The 21,550-nt window shown below is 37.5% G+C and overlaps 1 protein-coding gene across 1 annotated transcript; it reads left to right on the top strand.

Annotated features, from left to right (window-relative positions):
- Positions 1-6,874: 6,874 nt before the first annotated feature.
- On the top strand, positions 6,875-13,003 carry LOC118922570 (olfactory receptor 6C2-like). The gene has a single exon (XM_036905475.2). The coding sequence runs from the start codon at positions 12,065-12,067 to the stop codon at positions 13,001-13,003; it is 939 nt and encodes a 312-aa protein (XP_036761370.2). The 5' UTR covers positions 6,875-12,064.
- Positions 13,004-21,550: the final 8,547 nt, after the last annotated feature.

Genomic DNA, 21,550 nt, shown 5'->3' with positions numbered 1-21,550 from the left:
TATACAATAGGGAAAATAAAAGACAGTCTCTTCAAGAAAACTGGTTTTGGAAAACTGGGTAACTACATTAAAAAAATGAAACTAGATCATTATCTCATACTATACACAAGAAAAAAATCAAAATGGATTAAACAGCTGAAGCAAAAAATCCTAGAAGTAAACATGATAAGGAAAACTTATAAGGACAGCAATCTAGTCCAGGTGGCTCCCTTCTGCTGCTCTTCTTAGCAAAGACAACAGAAACTCCCTTAACTTCCCCTTCCCCTTCTCTCCCCTCTCTGCCAGGTACTTACTCCCTAACCTCACTCCCTAAACTTACTCCCCCTTGCTTGCTCGTTTGCTGTGCATGTAGGAATGTTACAGATACAGAGGTAGAAAGATACACATTGCTCCCTTTGCCTTTGTTCGGTACCCAGACCTTGGGAGACAACGACCCTCTGAGCCCGCCAATGTAAAATAAACCTCAACATTCCAAGACCTCCAAGTGCCACTTGGTTCTTCCGTCAGTCATCCAGTCCAGGTTTCTCCAGTATTTTCCGTAACAAACATAGGCAATAAACTTTTTAACATAGGAGTTAGTAAATTTTTTCAGGATATTTCTCGCCAGGAAAAGGAAAATAAAGCAAAAATATACAGGTGGGACTACATCAAACAAGAAAGATTCTGCACAGCAAAGGAAACCATCAACAAAACAAAAAGGCAATCTGTAACCTACTGTATTAGAGGATATATTTGCAAATGATATTTTCAATAAGAGGCTAACATCCAAAATATATAAAGCAGTCGTGCAACTCAATACCCCCCAAATAATAATAATATGATTACACAATGGGCAGACTACCTGACAGACATTTTTCCAAAGAAGAGATGCCTATAGCCATCACACACATGAAAAGATACCTATCATCACTAAAAATTTATCAGCAAAATGCAAATCAGAACCACAGTGAGATATCACCCACATATAGGAAAACAATTGTCAATAAAAACACAAAATATAACAAATGTTAGTGTGGATGTGGAGAAATTCAAATTCTTGTGCACTTGTACGCATATATTTAACATGTAGGGAGAACATGTATATCAGTGAGGATATACAACATCTGAGGAACACCAGCAACCAATGGGACTGAGCTGACATTTATAGAACTCTGTACTCAAAACAACAGAATACAAAATGTATTTCAATGTGCATGGAACATTTAGCAAGATAAATCATATTCTGGGCCTTCAAACAAACCTCAATAAATTTTAAAAATTCAAGTTATTCAAATTATGACCTCTGACCACTATGGAATTAAATTAGAAATTGATAACAGAAAGACCATTGTGGAGAAAAGATAAAAATTCCAGTTCAGAGGCCTAAAGAATTTCGTACTTGATATATGCTGCTCTGTACAGCTGGTAATTCCAGATGTGTCAATTCTTTATTTGGACAGAAACATATGTTAAGAGATTTCAAGGGTTCCAATTGTTTATTGTTCACTTTGGTTGTTGCAATATAAACCTTCTGACATCTTGATTCAAGCTTGTTTATTCCACAGCTTCTAAGTATATTGAGGAGGAAAAAAAATAGCCTAATCTGAAGTAGAATACATCCTGTATATGCAGCGAGTGACAGAAAATATACAGGGTTAAATAGAGAGAGAGCAAATAAACAGGATAAATGTGATGTGGCTTTATGAAAATGGTGTCCATTGACAAAGAGAAAGAGAAATTTATTGTCTTCTATTCATAATTGTTAAATAGGAGGAAAACCCTGTGCTGAAGACATGTGCTCTGTTTTGTCTCTGCCAGTCTATGACTTTGAAGCTCATTGCTCTCCCTGGGCCCGAGAGTCCCTATCTATCAAGTGGAAACATGATTCAGATAAACTCAATGCACATCCATGGGCCACTTGGAAGAGACGAAGCAATTATAGAAAATAAGTATTTTAATTAGAGCTTTGAAGTCACACTGATTTTAAGGACTATGTATATTAGAAACAATAGGATGACTTCACTTGGAGACACTGAGTAAGGTTGATGTGGTTTTTATCATGTTCTCACTGACTAGACAGACCAAGAAGTAGATAATGAGAGTTATTACCTCAGAATGGGGAAATTTAACTGACACTCCCTGCTAATCCAGGATGACACAACTTAGAATTCTCATCAACATACAGATTCATATTGGGTCCCTGAGAAATCTAGGAAAGACAAATACTTATTTAGTTTTTACTAACTTGGAAGCATTTGTTGACCTCATGAAATCATGGACACCATGAGATACAGCAAACTGATATATCAAGTGCATCTAAAAGGATTAACTTTTGACTGAATTTTATATACATTAGTGACCACTTCCCCCAAAAAGCACAAAGGAGAGACCGAATGAGCCCTGTTCCAGGCTCCTGTCCTCATTAAAGAGAGCTGTGATGAGTGGGGAAGGGTTTCCTGACCACCTCATGCTTTCTGTTGCCATGAATAACATCTATTCAGTCAATTCTTCTCTATTGTATTCTGTGTTGCTATCAGAGACAAAAAACTTAAAAACTATTTTGAAGCAATTATATAGAAAACAATGGAATAATTGTTTTCTATATTTTAGAAGGAATTGGAAAGCTTATATCTGGGAATTCAGGCTGTTCCTCCCTAACATAATTTAATATTTCTTGCAGTGAACAGAAATATAAGTGGACTTAAACATTCTTCTTTGACTGAATACTGCATTTTCTTTGAACATTAAATATCTATACATTTGCTATATATTAAACATATGTATGTTTAAACTCATTCAAGACCCATGGAAAGATAAACTCACTGCCAGGCAACATACATGCAATAATGCTTTTATTGGGAAATTATCAGAATACATTTAATTCATCAAAAAGTTTACATTGACTTGGGGCTGGATTTCTGTTAGGGTTCTGGGGAAATGATGTCATTGACCATGACCCCCTTCCTTGCCCACAATTAATTATACCAGGTGATCGTTTTCCTTAAAGATTATTTGAAGCATAGGGGGACAATATAGTGCATTCAGAAAGCATGGACTTTGTCATCATGCAAGCATGGGTTCAAGTCTAAGCTCTGCCTCTTAGCAAATATACAGTCTTAAGAAAATTATTTAGCTTCTCAATTTTCAATTTCTCAACTTTTCATCTGTAGAATAGGGATAGTCATAACTATGCATAAGGGCTGTTATAAAGATGAGAGACAGCATACACAGAGTACTTAGCACAGGATTAGGCCAAAGAAGAGCTCAATTAATATTATATACCTAGCTAAAACATTAATTATGTATTATCTAACATTAAATATTCCCCTACTTATCCTACCCCAATCACATATATAATAGTACTGAACAGAAAAAATATTACGAATTTTTATTGATTAAATGAATGAAAAAACAAAAGTCATATTGTAAGATTATAATCCTGCAGTATTTGCTTTAATTTTTGTTTTGAATTGGATAGCAGCTGGCTTTTTAAAATAAAAATTGTAAATATTTAAGGTGTACAACATGATGATTGGTGTATATATACTGAGTGGAACTATCACTCCAGTCAAGCTAATTAACGTGTCTCCTAAGTTACCTATGTGTGTGAAGAAAGCATCTTAAATCTATTCTCTTAGCAAATTGCCAATATTCAGTACAGTATTATTAACTATAGTCCTCAGGCTGTGCATTAGATTTCTAGACTTATTCACCCTACATAACTGCAACTTTGTGCCCTTTGACCAATGGATAGCAACTGACTTGAAGTTTAAGCTAAAAAATGAGAAAACTCAACACAAATTCCCCTAATTATTTGTGATGCGTCATATGAAGAATGGACACCAGCAGAAATATTTGCTTAGAATGGAGAGCTGTTCCCCCTCTCTTCACTGGGATGAAGTCCAATCCGGTTACCCTTGGGGAATCCTGAGCAGCATCTCTCCTGGGTTCAACTGAAATGTCCCTAGGCATGTGGGGAGAGTCAAGTCTTTTGCTTTTCATCTGACTCTTATTGTTTCGCACATGACCTGTTGTGGCATATTCCTGTCTCCAAAGACAATTTCCCCTCTGATATATGTTTAAAGTTTTGATTTGGAAGAGTTCACTCAAGTTCATTACACTATAGACTAATTAGTAACTTTTGAACCTTGGCTCGCAAGGGAATCTTTTGTTTCCTCAGTGAATTTATCCCTCCACACCTGTTGCACACTCAATGGATATCACTATTGCTTTTATCTTATAAATGTAAAATATAGTCAGAGACCTGTCTCACTGTTCAGAAAGGCCAGAGTATGAATTTCAAAAACTGGAGAGAGTTCTTACTAGTTTCCACAGTGTCTATCTTGTCAGTTAACCGGAATGCATGAATATTTTTCCTACTGACAGAGTGGGAAAATATATTTGGAATTTGTTTCTTTTAAATTTCTTAAGAAGAAAGGAGACGGGGAATATGCGCATCAGCTACTAGACAAAGCTCACTCACAGGATTTTTGTGAGTACTAGTGTGGGGGTGTACGTGAATAATGTGGTGAGGTCTACACTTACTTGTTTCTAGCCACACATTCCTGCCCAGCTGTGAGTCACACTAAGGACCTTTTTGGTTCAATTGTACTCAGAAGCCATGAAAGACCATCAGAGAGGTGAGTATAATTCAATCAATTTTGACGGATATTCACCATCTGGAAACTAATAGAATCAAATTGGCTACTAAGTAATGTTGACAATATTCCAGAATAACAATCAAAAGAAAATTCTGAGATATTACCTTTTCTATGATATTGACATAGCCTTGAATACTGTTCCAGGAAGGGAAGAAGGTTAAGAAGAGAAACAAATGATTTATAGAGAATACAGTCACCAATGAAAGGTTCTGAGAAAGCCCTTTCTCCTCATTCAATGAAAATGTCTCACCAGTGTTCTCCTCTACACAATTGAATTTCTAAGCTGAGCATATAACCTTCTTTAATGGGCCTTAAATTTTATAGCACATTTGTGCCAAAGTGTGTAAAAACATTAGGATTTTGGTCAGTGAATACAGTAAGACATTTATATGCTACTGTGCAAGAATTTATTACTTCCTTTTCCAGTGAAATTAGGATATGAAAAAAATATTAAGTACTGTCAGAGAAAGAGTAAGAAAATTTTCAGGGCTCAGAGCATAGTCCAGGGTAATGAATATTTTGCAAGGTATCATATGAAAGCACTCGAAGACTGCATCAAACTAGCAGATGGAATTAGGCAGAAAGGATGGAAAGTTAGTTGGGGTCCAGAGACTTGACCTCTCCTCCTTAATACCTGGTGGCCTCTGACTGGTGTCTGAGTGACTCTGTGTTGCCTGGGATGGCACCAGCTAGCAGGTGACAAGAGCCAGGGACCACTCCACTTTCCTGTGATGCTGTCTGAGAACTGGTGGAGGAACAATACATTGCAACTGGACACAGTCCATCCCTACTGGCAAGAGAAAAGCCATATTTCCCTAGATGCAGGGGAAACACATTTCAGGGCTACTTGTGGGAAATATTTTACAACAACCAAGTGAAAACCATTCCTGCAAAAAACTAATTGAAGTCTCCTGGGAGTATCCTGTTCCATTTAAATAATAGAAGTCATGAGCTCTGGAGACTGTAATTTCAGATGGGAAATGTTTGAATAGCTACAATGTGATTAATTATAGATTGTTGAAGAGGAATTGGTTGCTCACTACTGGCCCTCATTCAGATATGAATAGCTAACTGATAGACACTTCCGTCAGGTAGACAGAAGCAGTATCATATAAAAGATTGGTTATTTACTCAAAAAATAGGGGAAGCAAGAGCAAGGAGAAGTCCATCATCCATGCCCTCTCTGTTTGCCCAATCATGAAAAGCCTATACATGGGTGAAATCAGCAAGTTAAAGGGCATTATTTTGAAATATTTAAGAACTAATTCTAGAGCTAAACTTTTTTTCACATCCCTGCTTTACCATACCATAGATGGGTGATACCCTACATAGATATGTTTTAGTTTCCCTAAACTTATGAGCCTCAGGTTCCTCATCTGTAAAATGTGGATTATAATACTACATACCTCAGAGAGTTGCTGTGAGGATTAGTCGAGATATACCATATCAAGTGTTTATCACGGTATCTGGCACATAGTAAATGTTGTAGAAATATTACCTGTTCTCCTAGTAAGATTTGAAAATTAATTTAAAAGGAGAAAAAAATGGATTCCCTTATCCAGAAGTTATCTCTTACATGTTTGAGTTTCATCATCAGAAATGTGTTTATCAATTAAAAACAAAATATCTCTAGAATCAATAGTTCAAAGTTACTTCTAGCTTTGAAGGCTTAGTATCGATCCATTGTCTAATTCTACAGTGCAAGAAAGCTAACGGCAGCTTTCTGAATAATAAGACATATTCAGTTAAGTGATTAACTTTTCAATAGTAAATTGCTCACTTACTAAATTTTCAGAGAAATTGTAGAAACTGAGGAACAGAAATAGACTTTATATTGATGAGGCCAGAGAACCCATTAGAGTTAGAAAATCTGGAGGGAAAATTAGATGCCTAAATTTTTTCCCCCACACTTGTGTAGAAAAGAAAATATGTAATTAGGAATCAGGAGACAAATTCGTTACCCTGCCACTATAAACCTGGCGTTAATAAGGCAGCCAAATATATTATTTATGTAATAATAACTTCCAATCATCTGTTCTTAACCTCAAAATTAGGAGACTGAACATCTCCCTTTTGAAGATAAATGACTAAATGGAAATGGATGTATGATGTTTAATTTAAAGTGTAATCAGCCTATTTATTTTCACATATAAAAAGGCTGATCCCACTTATTTACTTAACAGATATTTATTTAACTCTCCCTGAGTACTAGACACTTCGCTTGGCCATTCATTGAGAGTAATAAACAAGACAATCACAAACTGTGTACTCATGGGTCTGGCAGTGAAGTAAGGGCCAAGATCACCAAGTTAGAAAAATATATATATAATTGCAGAGAGTAAGGAGGTGCCACAGGAAAACAGAGTGCAGAAACCCCAGGTTCCCTGAAGGTCTGTCTTAGCATAAGGCCTCATCTCTGAGGAGGCCATGGTTACAGTGAGACATAAAAAATTATGAAGAACAGACAGACATAAAAGTGGAGGACCTGAAAAAGGCCACCATCAGTGGAACTTGCTGAATGAGAGACAGAATAGAGAAGGCTGAGGTCCCAGGGATGTGCAGGGGCCAGATCACAGGCCGATTTGCAGGCCAAAACAGAGAATTTCAGTTTTATCCCAGATCGGAAGGAGGCCATTGAAGGGGTTGAAGGGAAATGTTCTAATTCAATGTATATGTTTACAAGAACAGTTTGGTCGCTGTGCGATGATACTTTGTTTTGTTTTCTCCAGTTTTGAAAGTGAAGAGAGTAGGAAGTTGACAGTTTAAAGGAGCATATTTGGCTGTGGATTCAGAAAAGGCAGGGACTAACAGGAGGAGCAGCTTTAGGAATTTCACACTTTTCATTATAATCAACTCTGAAAGAAGTTTCATAGTATTTATGACTAGAAGGATAATCAGCATTAATTCTAAAATCTTGGATATAAGAGGAAGAATAGCAAACCCTTAGAGAGTGCTTATTATATGCCAGACAATTTTCCCAGGGATTTAAATGTATTCATTTATTCCTTTAGCAAAGCTATGAAATAACTTCAATTATCCCCCATGTTATAATTACTTATTTATTTTTACTGAGGTATAGTAGGTATGAAATAATATATTGCTTTCAAGCTACAGCACAGTGATTCAACAGTTATGCACATTATTAAATCGTCACCCCAACTAGTAGTTACCGTCAACATAGATGTTACAGAAACATTGGCTGTACTCTCCATGCTGCCCTACCATCCCTTTGATCAACTGATAGTATGATTGAGATTTTTGTGCCTCTCTATCCCCTCACCCACCCCAACCAACCACCCTAACCCATCCCCCATTATAACCACAAGTCATTTCCCAGGGTCTGTGAGTCTACTACTATTTTATTCATTTTATTTTGCTTTTAGATTCCACAAATTTGTGAAATCATATGGTATTTGTCTTTCTCCACCTGGCTTATTTCATGTAGCATAATACCCTCTAGGTCCATCCACGCTGTCCCAAATGGCAGGATTTCTTTCCTTTTTATGACTGAATAATATTCAATCATGTATATGTACCACATCTTCTTTATCCATTCATCTTCTGATGGACACTTAGGTTGCTTCCATATCTTGGCTATTGTAAATAGCGCTGTGATAAACATAGGGGTGCTTATGTCTTTTTGAATCAAGGATTTTTTTCTTTGAGTAAATTCCTAGAAGTAGAATTACTGGATCATATGGTATTTCTACTTTTAGTTTTTGAGGAACCTCCATATTCCTTTCACAGTGGCTGCGCCAATTTACATTCCCACCAACAGTGTAGGAGCATTCTCTTTACTCCACATACTCACCAACACTTGTTATTTCTTCTCTTTTGAATAGTAGCCATTCTAACTGATATGAGATGATATCTCATTGTGGTGTTGATTTGCATTTCTCTGATGATTAGTGATGTGGAGCATCTTTTCATTTGCCTGCTATCCATCTGTATTTCTTCACAGAAATGTCTGTTCAGGTCCCCCACCCATTTTTTAATTGGGTTATTTGATTTTTGGTCTTATGGTGTATGAGTTCTTTAATATGTTTTGGATGTGAACCCCTTATCAGATAAATCATTTGAAAATATATACTCCCATATTGTAGGTTGCCTTTTTATTTTGTTGGTGTCTTTTGCTGTAAGAAGCCTTTTAGTTTGATGTATATCTCTACTTGGCCATTTCTGATTTTCTTTCCCTTGCCTGTGGGGATGTTGCCAGAAAAAAATTACTCATGCTTCTGTTCAAGAGATTTTTGCTTATGTTTTCTTCTAAGAGTATTATGGTTTCAGGACTTACATTTAGGTCTTTGAGCCACTTTGAGTTTACTTTTGTGCATGGAGTTAGAGAGTAATCCAGTTTCATTCTCTTGCATGTAAATCTCCAATTTTCCCAGCACCATTTATTGAAGAGACTGTCTTTACTCCATTGTATATTCATGGCTCCATTATCATGTATTATTTAACTATATATGTGTGTGTTCATATTTTGGCTCTCTATTCTGCTCCATCAATCTATGGGTCTTTTCTTGTGTATTGATTACTGTAGCTTTTTAGTATAGCTTGAAGTCAGGGAGTGTAATCCCCCCAGCTTTGTTCTCTATGAGGATTGCTTTGGTTATTTTGGGTCTTTTGTTGTTCCATATGAATTTTAGAACTATTTGTTCTAGCTCACTGAAGAATGCTGCTTGTAGTTGATCAGGATTGCATTGAATCTGTAGATTGCTTTAGGCAGGATGGCCATTTTGACAATATTAATTCTTCCTATCCATGAGCACAGGATAGATTTTCATTTATTTGTGTTTCCTTCAGTTTCTCTCATGACTGCGTTGTAGTTTTCAGAGTATAAGTCTTTCACTTCCTTGGTTAGGTTCACTCCTAAGTATTTTATTCTTTTTGATACAATTGTAAATTGAATTGTTTTCCTGATTTCTCTTTCTGCTAGTTTGTTATCAGTATACAGGAATGTAACATATTTCTGTGTATTAACTTTATATCCTGCAACTTTACTGAATCCAATTGTTAGTTCTAATACTTTTTTGGTGGAGTCTTTAAGGTTTTCTATGTATCATGTCTTGTCATCTGCAAATAGTGACTGTTTTCTTCTTACTCACCAATTTGGATGCCTTTTATCTCTTTGTCTTATCTGATTGCCATGGCTAGGACCAGTACTATGTTGAATAAGAGTGGTGAGAATGGGCATTATTGTCTTGTTCCTGATCTTAGAGGAAAAGAGTTTAGGTTTTCACCATTATAATGTTAGCTGTGGGTTTGTCATATATGGCCTTATTATACTGAGGTATGTTCCCTGTATACCCATTTTGTTGGAAGTTTTTAATCATGAATGGTTGTTGAATTTTGTCAAATGCTTTTCCAGCATCTATTGAGATGATCACGTGGTTTTTATCCTTCTTTTTTGTCAATGTGATGTATCAAGTTAATTGATTTATGACTATTTTACCATCCTTGCATCCCTGGAATAAACCCCACTTGGTCATGATGGATGATCTTTTTGACATATTTTTAAAATTTAGTTTGCTAGAATTTTGTTGAGGATTTTTGCATCTATGTGCATCGGGAATATTGGTCTTTAATTTTCTTTTTTTTTGTGGTGTCTTTGCCTGGTTTTGGTATTAGAGTGAGGCTGGTCAAATAGAATGAATTTGGAAGTACTCCCTCCTCTTCTACTGTTTGGAAACTTTAAGAAGGATGAGTATTAGCTCTTCTTTAAGTGTTTGGTAGAATTCAGTTGTGAAGCCATCTGGTCCTGGAATTTTGTTTGTGGGGACTTTTTTATTCCTGTGGTGCCCAGAAGCTGAAGACTCTCTGCTCAACAGTGCCTGGTTCTTTTTGTGGTGGAGCCACAGTTGTTGTTGGTGGGTTGTGGGTGGGGCCACCTTTCAGCCTGCCTGCAAACAGTGGCTGACCTCTGTGTGCACTCTGACAGCTTGCCTCAGTGTGCCCTTTGTGTGTCATGCAGTTATTCTGCTGGGATCACTGCGGGCAGTGTTGCCTTCTGCCTTCTGGCCATAATGATGGCTGCAGCTGGCTGGTGGGGTGGGTAGGGTGAGTGCACAGTGGAGTGGTCCTGCAGTGCTGGGCTGCCAGGAAGGGAGATGAAGCATTTGGAGCTGGCTCCCACAGGTACCTCACCAGTTGGGTGACAGAGTGTTAGGGAAGCTGGGAAAGCCTCCCTCCACCTACCAGAGAGCAAAATCTCCCTCTGTCTGCCAGGCAGTAAAGTCTGACCACTGCTGGCCAAAGCAGGCTGGGCAGGCAGATGGGTGCACAGGAAAGCTTGCCTTCAGCCAGGGAGATGGACTATTTGGAGTTGTCTCCCACAAGCACCCTAACATTTGGACTGAGGGAGGGATGGTGATGCATCATCCCCTTGCCTTACTTCTTTGGAAAGAGATCCCTCCACATGCTGCCCCTCTGGCACACATCCTGCTGTTTCTAAATATTTCAAACTGCCGTCTGTATGTTGGATCTCAGGTGAAAGAAAAGATAGTGTCTGTCATCTGCAAGTGACAGGAGTCTCAGCCTCCCAGAGTGCTCCAACTCTCCCTGGTTTCCAGCCCTGTTAATTTTCAAAGCCTAAAGCAATGTGGGCTTGTGTACCTAGAGCAGATCTCCAAGGTCAAGTGTGCAAGATTCTTACATGTTTACCCCCTCCGTGCTCCATTCCTCTCCCTCCCACTTGTGGTTTGGGATGAGGGAAGGGCTTGGATCCCAACGGATCGTGGTTCTGCCAGTTTTCCCCTCTCTGCTGTGGTCCTCTCTTCTTCATCATGTGTAGATGGCCTGTTCTGAACACTTCAGATAATTTTTTGAGGGTTAGTTGTAATTACTGTACTTTCTTTCTTGGCTGTACATGGGAAGAAGTTTCTGCCTTGCCTTCCTAGTTGCCATCTTTTCCACTCAGAAGTCCCTCCATGGTTTATATAAGAAGTTTATGCACAAAGATTAATAACTTGGCTAAAGTCAAGATTGATTAAATCACCATTTGAGCTAAAGAAGCTCCAGAGTCTATGCCCTATGCCAAAGGGTCATGCTGTTCCTCTCCTGCCATGGTCTGATTCAAGACAGTGGTTTTGTTTGTGTTTGTTTTTCCACTGGGTGATATCGCATGAAAGTGGTTCACTCTAGGTTTTGTTTTGGGGTTTTTAGATCATTTAATCTAGGATTATATGTACTATAGACTTATCATTAATATATTGATAAGAATGTTTGACACCAGCTTTCTGGTCATACTATTGTCTGAATCATGGACTAACATGAGTCAACAACACAATCGCATTATCAAATAAAATAATATTGGCTTGTCGGCACTCTCACTCTACTCCCACTTTTAATCTATTTGAACCCACCTCATATCCAATTTCTAACTTATTTTTACCAACAGATCATGCAGAAGTCAGAGGTCAGTGATGAAAAATTACACAGTGTTGACAACATTCATCCTGGTGGGATTGACAGATGACCCGAATCTACAGATTCTGCTTCTTGCCTTTTTGCTCATCACGTATGTGCTGAGTGTAATTGGGAACCTGACTATCATCACCCTCACCTTTGTAGATCCCCACCTTCAAACTCCAATGTACTTTTTTCTCCGGAATTTCTCCATTTTAGAAGTCTCTTTTACCACTGTCTGTATTCCTAGATATCTTTATACGCTTGCCACGGGGGACAATACAGTTACTTATAATCCTTGTGCCACTCAGTTATTTTTCGTCATCATCCTGGGTGTGGCTGAGTTTTTCCTCCTCACCGTCATGTCCTATGACCGCTATGTGGCCATCTGCAAGCCCCTGCATTACACGACCGTCATGAACTACAGAGTCTGCCTCAGATTCCTTATTGGCTGTTACATGATTGCTCTAATCATTGTCCTCCCACCATTTGGCATGGGCTTTGAGCTCGAGTTTTGTGACTCCAATGTCATAGATCACTTTGGCTGTGATGCTGGTCCCATCCTGAAGATTTCCTGCTCAGACACGGAGTTGATAGAGCGATTTGTCTTGGTCCTGGCTGTGCTGACCCTCACTTTCACCTTGGTGTGTGTGATTATGTCCTACGCGTACATCATCAGGACCATTCTTAGGTTCCCTTCTGCCCAGCAAAGGAAAAAGGCTTTCTCCACTTGTTCTTCTCATATCATTGTGGTTTCTATTACTTATGGAAGCTGCATCTTCATCTATATTAAGCCATCTGCAAAAGAAGGGGTAGCTGTTAGTAAGGTCGTGTCCGTGTTGACCACCTCGGTTGCCCCGGTAATGAATCCCTTCATTTATACTCTGAGGAACAAGCAAGTGATACAGGCTTTCAAAGATATGATCAAAAGGGTTGCATCTACCATGAGGAACTAAAGGACTACTGCATACAAACGACAAATTATTAAAGAATTCCTGATGTCCGTTTTATTTTCCCTATTTGTTTATTAGTCATAGTTGTATATATATATCACAACTCTATTTTGTTACGCATATTACCCACGACTGATTACGTATTAACCTTCTTTTAGCTCTATTGATCCCCAAAGTTAATGGGAACAGACTTGCAGGAAACACGTAAAACAGTAGTACACTTGTTATTATGGAATCAAAGCATTAGGTCTTTTTGCTACTATATTGGTGCTCAGCTACCAAGCGTGCACTGATTCTGTCCTGATCTGAGCTCTGATTTTCCAGGAGCATAAGTGAACAATCCTATTATAAAACCTGTTTGAGAAAATTCATTATTCCGTTTCTTTCATTTTTCAGACATACATATATGTAAACTAAAATTTTCCTTTAATTACACTTGCTTAGAAGTTTTACAACTTCTTTTTGTAAAAGCCCACACTTTTTCTAAATAGTTTCATATTCTCATCATTCGTGTGTATGCACCTGTTTAGGTGCATATATATCGTTTCCCTTCTTAGAATGCCAGCTGGACAGGCTTAAAGGGCTAATGGGACACGTTTATAGGTCACAGTGTGAAGCTGCATTCTGTTCTACTATTCTGGCTAGTCACTATAATGACTTTTCTGGGTACAAAAAATGGTACAACCTCCATCACAGAGATTTAAAAAATTAACCAATGAATAAATAACAGTCTGTAAGGGCTCAGTTTTTGCCTTTTCATCTTAGCTCCTCTTCTCACTTCCTCCTTTTTTCATCACAATTTCCTATGCTTATTGACACTCTAGGAAGACAAATGCTGCACCAGGAATCAGAAAGTCCAAGTTGCACTCTAGCTTCTACTACCACCAGTTCAGACTAATCTTTTAATGCCTCATCTCCTGCAGATGTAAGGAGACGCTAGACTGAGGAAGAAGGGGAGGAGTAAGCTAGCACTAGAAAACAGGCAAGGGACCCCAGTGGCACTTGAGGTCGGAAGTAGGCTGTTCCAAGGTGATTTAGATTAAAAAGTAGGACCCCAAAAGGATCAGCAGCTTCAGCATTCCTGGTACTGGAATAAAGAATGAATGAGTCTTTTTTTATACTGAAAATTATATTGAGGGGAAATGAATCTTCCTTTCCCTAATCCATTCAGTCTGTCCACTAGAAGTCACTGGATGCAGAATATGCCTGTTAAGAATAAATGCGAAACACTTGTGGGAATATCCCAGTATGGAACTGCCTCCCTTAGGATGGTGGCACTGGGATGAGTGCACACCCTGGGAACCTCCCTAACCCAGTCATGGGGTCAGTGTAAATCAGTGAAGGATGAAGGGAATCACTACACTGATTAAAGAGCCAGTAAAATCAGGAGTGCTTAAGAAAATCGTCCAAATGACTTCACAGACTGCCCTCCAATCAGGCCAGTTAGTCTTTTTTGTTTGTTGTTTTGTCTTTTGCTGGGATGTTTACCTGTCATGTATTCATTGTGATGAATGAAGATGATGAACCCTGCTTCCTTAGGGTTACGTGGTAAGAAGTAGTGTGTTCTTCAAAACATAACCCCAAAATAACAATCTCCAAACCATTTTATAAGTTAGTTACATTCAAGGGGAACTGTCTCTTTAGAATACATGTAGGAATGGAGATTTGAATTTTGATTAAAAGGTCTTATTTTTATACAACTTTCTTAAACTTTAATTTTAACATTTAGCTTTTTCTGTAGAACCACAGCACTAGTTTAAGTTTTCCCTATAGTTTCTAGAATACATTACAGTAAAATTTACATTCTTGGTGAAATAGAACCATTGTATGGTTAATATTAGTGAAGTTTTTGTCCACTCTATTTATTTTAGTTTAATCACTATCTAATGTACTCTGTGATGCATAATCATGATTTGACCTTAAATTTAGCTTTTTTTTTGTTGGGAAATTTTTGATTACTTATTCAATCTCCTTACTTATTATTGGTCTGTTCACATTTTCTATTTGGTCACGATTCAGTCTTGGTGGCTTGCATATTTTTCTGAATTTATCCATTTCTCCCAAGTTATTCAGTTTGCTAGAGTATAATTGTTCATAGTAGTTTCTTACAAAGAAAGCCTTCTCTTTTTTTCTTAGTTTAGGTAGAAGATTGCCAATTCTGTTAATCCTTTCAAAAAAACAACTCTTAATGTCATTGATTTTTTAATTGCTTCTGGTCTTTATTTCACCTATTTCTGCTCTGATATTTGTTATTTCTTTCCTTCTGCTAAATTTGGGCTTAGTTTGTTCTTTTTATAATTCCTTGAAGAAGTCTTTTTGAGATTTTGAAAATGTCACTTTTGTCATTTTTTGTCACTTTTGAGATTTTTTTAATGTATGTACTTACTGCTATATGTTTCCCTTTCAGAAACTGCTGCATCCCATATTTTGGTGTGCTGTGTTTTCATTTTCTTTTGTTTCAAGGTATTTTTTATTTCATTTTTAATTTCTTCTTTGACTCATTGGTTGTTAGGAGTTTAATTTCCACATATTTATGGATTTTCCAGTTCTCATCCTCTTATTGATTTCCACCTTTATGCCTTTCTGGTCAGAAAAGGTAGTTGGTATGATTGAATTTTTAAATTTTCTAGGACTTGTTTTGTGACTTCATGTATGATGTATCTTGTAGAATGTTCCATGTGTGCTTGAGAAGGATGTGTATTTTGTTGCTGTTAATTGGAATGCTTTATATATGTCCATTAGGTCCATGTGATCTAAAGCATTAGATCAAATACAATGTCTCTTTACTGATTTTTGTCTGGAAGATCTATCCATGATGAAAGTGAGGTATTGAATCCCTTACCATAATTATATTGCTCTCTCTTTCTCCCTTTAGATCTATTAATATTTGCTTAGTATATTTAGGTCCTCCTATTTTGAGTGCTTATATTTACAATTGTTGTATCTTCTTGATGAATCGATGTCTCTATCATTACCTAATGACCTTGTCTCTTGTTCCAGTTGTGGCTTAAAGTCTATTTTGTGTCATGTAAGTGTAGCTACCCTGCTCTCTTTGGTTTCCATTTGCCTGGAATATATTTTTCCATTCTTTTACTTTGAGCTTACATGTGTCCTTGCAGCTGACACAAATGTCTTGTTGTTAGCAGATAGCTGGATCTTATTTCTTAAATCTATTTATTTTTAGCTGAGAAATCCACTTATAGATAGCCTTATGGGGGTTCTCTTGTATTTGAGGATTTTTTTTTCTCCTGCTGCATTTTTCCCTTTGTCTTTGATTTTAGAATTACAATGTGTCTCAGCAAAGTGCTTGGGGTTGAAATGATGAACTTCATGAACTTAAATGTCTAATATTCTCTACAGTTTGGGGAACGTTTTAGCCATTGTTTATTTTAATAATCTTCCTACCCTTTTTTTTTTTTCCTTTTGGATCTTTCTCCCTCTTTTCTTCTCTGGGACTCTAATAAATCCTAGACTGTTTCTCTTAATGGTACCCCATAGTTTATGTTGGCTTCATTCACTCTTTTCACCCTTTGTTCAGTGTTTTAAATGGCCTGTCTTCTACTTCACAAGTTCTTTGTTCTGTCCAGTTTGCTGTTGATGCTCGCTATTGCATGATTTTCATTTTATTCATTATATTCCCCAGCTCCAGAATTCCTGTTGAGTCCTTCTTCATGATTGCTATCTCCCTGTTAAACTCATTTTGTTCACGTGTTGTCTTGATCTTGATGAATTTTTTTGTTTTCTGTTCCTTGCTGAGTTTCATTAAAATAACTACAATTGGCCATTGAACAACATGGGATTTAATTGTGGAGGTTCACTTACACACTAATTTTTTCAATAAACATTTTGGAAAATTTTTGGAACTTGTGACAATTTGAAAAATGTTGCAGACCAACAATGTTTAGAAATGGTGAAAAAATTAAGAAAAACTTAGGTATGTCATGAATGCACTATATATATGTATATAATAGCCTATTTTTATAATTTATTACTATAAAATATGCACAAATATATTATAAAAAGTTAAAATTTATCAAAATTTATGCACACATAGACCGTACATGCACAATTCACAGTCAAGAGAAATGTAAACAAATTTAAAGATGCAGTATTCAATCAAAACTGCATAAAATTAACTGGTACATACTGTACTACTGTATTAATTTTGTAATCACCATCTGTTAGTATCGCAGTGAGCTTAAGTCTCAGGACAATTCATTTAATAAACTGATGACTTAAACTTATGGTATCAATACATACAATACAGTTTCATAAATGTGTTTTCTCTTATGATTTTCTTAATAATGTTTTTATTGACTGCTTATGATATTGGTAAGGCTTCTGGTCAACAGCAAGCTGTTATTAGTTAAGTTTTTGGGGAGTCAAAAGTTATACATGGGTTTCTGACTGTATGAGGTGCTGGGTCCCTAGCCCCCATGTTGTTCAGGGTAAGCTGTAACTGCATAACATATATTTAAAAATTAAGTAGAGACAAGGGACGTATAAAGACCCAAATTAAACTTATAGTAATGAAAATTGCAACATGTGAAATAAAAAATACAATGGATGCATTTAAGTGCAAATTACGACTTACAGAAGAAAATGTTCGTAAACTTGAAGACACACTAGTACAATCATTAAAAAATGAAACAGAAAGAAAAAAGAATTTTTGTAAGACTAGCTTCTGTGGGCTGTGTGACAAGTCTGAGCAGCCTAAAACACATGTAATTGGGGTCGACTGAGACAGGTTAAGGACAGAAAATACATTTAAAGAAGTAAGTAATGGCTCAATATTGATAAGTATATGCGTAAATAACAAGATATCTTTTGCTCATTTAATGATCTATTTAAAGCCTTTTTAAAATGAAAATGTATTTTGTATTATAATAAAATATATGTAATATAAAATATAATAAAATATATATACATTATACAATATATGTAATAAAATGTATTATATAAAAATATATAAGTGTATTATATATATATAATGTGTTACATTAGTACAAAATGTGTGATAACAAGAAGGGGTAAAAGTGAAAGTATACTGTTATAAGATTCTTATATTATATTTGAAATGGTGGAACATTATTTGAAGGTAAATTCTTACGAGTTAAGATGTAGTAACTCTAAAGGTGTATTAATCCTACAGCAACCAATTAAAAATTAAAGCAAAAGCCACTGCATATTGGTAAGGAAAATGCCAATCTGAAAAGACTCCATGCTGTGTGATTCCAATTAATGACGTTCTAGGAAAGGCAAAACCATTGGGACAATAAAATGATCAGTGGTTACCAGGGATGAGGGTGGGGAGGATGAATAGACAGTACAGAGGGCTTTTAGGACAGTGAAATTACTTTGTATTGTATTGTAATGATGGATACATGTCATTATATATTCACCTAAACCTGTGGAATGTACAATGCCAACAGTGAGCCCTTAGGTAAATTTCATGGACTTTGGGTGATTATGATGTGTCAATGTAGATTCATCCTTGGTGAAAAATGTACTATTCTAGTGAGTGATGTTAATAATGGGGAAGGCTATGCATGTGTATGGGCATGGTCTATATAGTTAATCTCTGTACCTCCTTCTCAATTTTGCTATAAACCAAAAACTGCTTAAAAATGTCTTAAAAATAAAAAATTATAACACAGCTGTAGAGCTAATAAGCAAATAATGGAGATAAGATCAAACCATAATAACGTATTCAATTAATGAAAAAGGCATTGAAGAGGAAAAAAAGAATGTATAAGACAATTAGAAAAAAAAATCACCAGATAGTAAACTAAACTCAAACACACAGATAATTACATTAAATGTAAATTGCCTAAACATTCAAATTAAAAGGTAATAATTGCCAGGTTGGATAACAAGACAAGCTCAATTATATCCAGTCAAGAAAAAAACAATTGTAAGTATATGGTAAAGTATAAGTATACAAAAGACACTATGCAAACACTAAACAAAAGGGTGAGGTGACTATACAAATATCTGACAAAGTGAATCTAAGAACAGGAATATTACCTGGAATAAAGAGGGACATTTCAGGATAAAGATATCCACTTTCTTTGCAGTGTTTCAGAATACCCAAAGCAAAACTTTAAGGTTTCAGGTTACCACAAAGATTCGTAAGCTGCTTTTAGGTACACATACTGTATTAAGAAGTTTACTTACTACACTTATTTAGTTCACTCATTCCTAACAACCATGCTAGATTACTCACAAAATCTTCACCAAATAGACAAAGTCAAGCCTCTCTTTAAGCATTTTTTTTGAAATAACATCAACTTCAATGACTTTAGGTAAACTTAGGCAGCTGATAACCATAAGGACAAGTCTATTTTAGTTAAATGTAAATTAGCTTTAATGCTGAGTAACTTTTATCAGAATTTCTGGAAGTTTTGAAATGCCCAATTTTTACAAGTGCTTGTCTTTAAATCAATTAATTTTTAGCAGTACCATCTGGAGGTAGAAAAGTATCTTATCAGTCTTCTGGGTAATTCTACAAAATTAACATAAAAAATTTACTGCTCTGGTCCCCTCCCAGGACAGCAGTTTCCCTCTGGAAGCATATCAATCAAGACCACCTGCCCTTCCCCCAAGGTGGGCTGAGTTATTGTCTGTTTGCTAAAGAGTATGCTCCCAGTTGTTGAAAACTTTAAAGGCAAGGTCTTCAAGCTCTTTCTGGGATGTTTGGGATACATTTTCTAATTTTTGGAGCTTTTTATGAATATCTGGGTAAGACTAGGAAATGAAGAGGTGTAGGAGAATAAGGCCCTTAGGGGAGTTAGGGCTGATGTTCATGTGAGTCAGGGACGATGGGCTTAGGCAGAGTAGGGTTAGAAACTCTTGAAAAATCAAGGCAAGATATTTACAGTCAAAGCAATGTAACAGTGTAGAGTCCCTATCCGAACTCTGTGTTCAGCATTATGCAAAGTCAACGTCACACTGATTCTCTAGGGTTACCGGACTAGGAATATAGACATCTTCAGTGAGATCAGTTACAGGTCAAAAGGCCAGGAGCAACTTGGCCTGGAATGTTTGAGTGTTCTGCAAGGGTATCTCAGCATAACCCGTGACTTCACTGTAAACAGCCCTAGCAAACAGATGACAACCCAGCCCACCTTGAGGGCAGGGCAGGTGGTACAAGTCCATACCCTAAGCCCTCAGTTCCCAAAAATCCTCAACTGCCTATAAATCCCCTAGACAACGCACCACCCCAGGCTCTCTTGTCCCCTCCTGGTGTGAGCCAGGAGCTCTTTCCTCTCACTTTATTTGTAAATCAAAGCCTCTGCCCTGGCTGGCTCTCCTACCTTGGGTGTTTGCTAAGTTCATTCTTCAACTTCACAAACAAGAATCCTGGCATCATCTTTGGGGGCTCTTCCGGGATAACTTCAGAGGTGAATATCAGCATCCAAGCCTGCCTTTTCTTTCACTGTCCTTATAGAAGGAAGCCATCTGTGGCACACAACATCGGGTGCTCATCAGCGACTTAAATGGGACTAGCCCAGCTGCTAATCTCAAAGTCCTGAGTGACAGGTTCCCCTGTATCTCCCTCAGTGGATCCCCCGTCTCCCTTGGGAGCTGGAAAAGTCTCCCAAGTGGAGGCCAGGATTCCCTTTCAGAGGCATCTCCTTGGATGCGAAGGACTGAGGAAAGCCGTGGGCAACTGCGAGAGTCTAGGCTGAGGCTACACTTCAGTGGCTTCTCAAATGCCCGCGTGTCTGGAATCAGACCCCAACAGCCCAACTGGGTATCCATGAGGAGTGTCTCTCTTTCTCTCTGTCTCTGACTTCCAGCCTGTTTTTCCAGGCCGCCCTGGCCTCTGGAGTGGGGCAGGGGGCATCCCTAACTCGCTTCTAGCTTCATCAGTTTCATGGAACCTGATGCTCACCACAAGGTAGGAGATCTATGCTTCACTCTTATTCCTGACTTAATGCTGTACTCTTTATCTCAAAAAATGTGTCTGTGCACCCGTTAGCCACTTAAAAGATGATTAGCATCAGCTACCAGTCTTAAGCCTTGGGTGAAAGGTTTCCTGGTATCTGCCCCTCCTTGATCCCCTGCCTCCAGACAGACAAGAATGTCGGGGAGTGGCTGAGCCAATTTCCTACTTTCCTATCCTAATCTGCAGACTCCAAGGGCAGACCAGAGTAGTAGACAGTAGTCCTGGATCTTAGCTCCGGCCAATTGATCTGATATTTGACATATTGTGCTGAGTGAACCTCCAGCTAGGCTGCTGCCTATGCCAGAGTTGCAGGTGACCCCTGACCTCTTGTTTCACAAATCAGATTTCTTATAGTGAGTGACAAGCAGGACAATTCCCAGGCAGTGGCAGAAACTGGTGTTTAAGAGTATAGACACCCCTCCATGGCGGCTCTGAACAATTTCTGGCCTTGGAAAAAGTTCCCCTGCTCCCCATTCAAAGCAGTCCTGCTAGGCCTGCACCATTTTCTCCTGTGTAATGTAAATGAAATCTGTGAAGTGATCAAACTGAAAATGGCTCTGTTCTATTGACCTCCCTATCTTAAAGGTAGTCATCCTGGT

Source organism: Manis pentadactyla, chromosome 10 (genome assembly GCF_030020395.1).
Source record: "Manis pentadactyla isolate mManPen7 chromosome 10, mManPen7.hap1, whole genome shotgun sequence".
Classification (NCBI taxonomy): domain Eukaryota; kingdom Metazoa; phylum Chordata; class Mammalia; order Pholidota; family Manidae; genus Manis; species Manis pentadactyla.
This window is presented reverse-complemented; position numbering and strand designations above follow the sequence as displayed.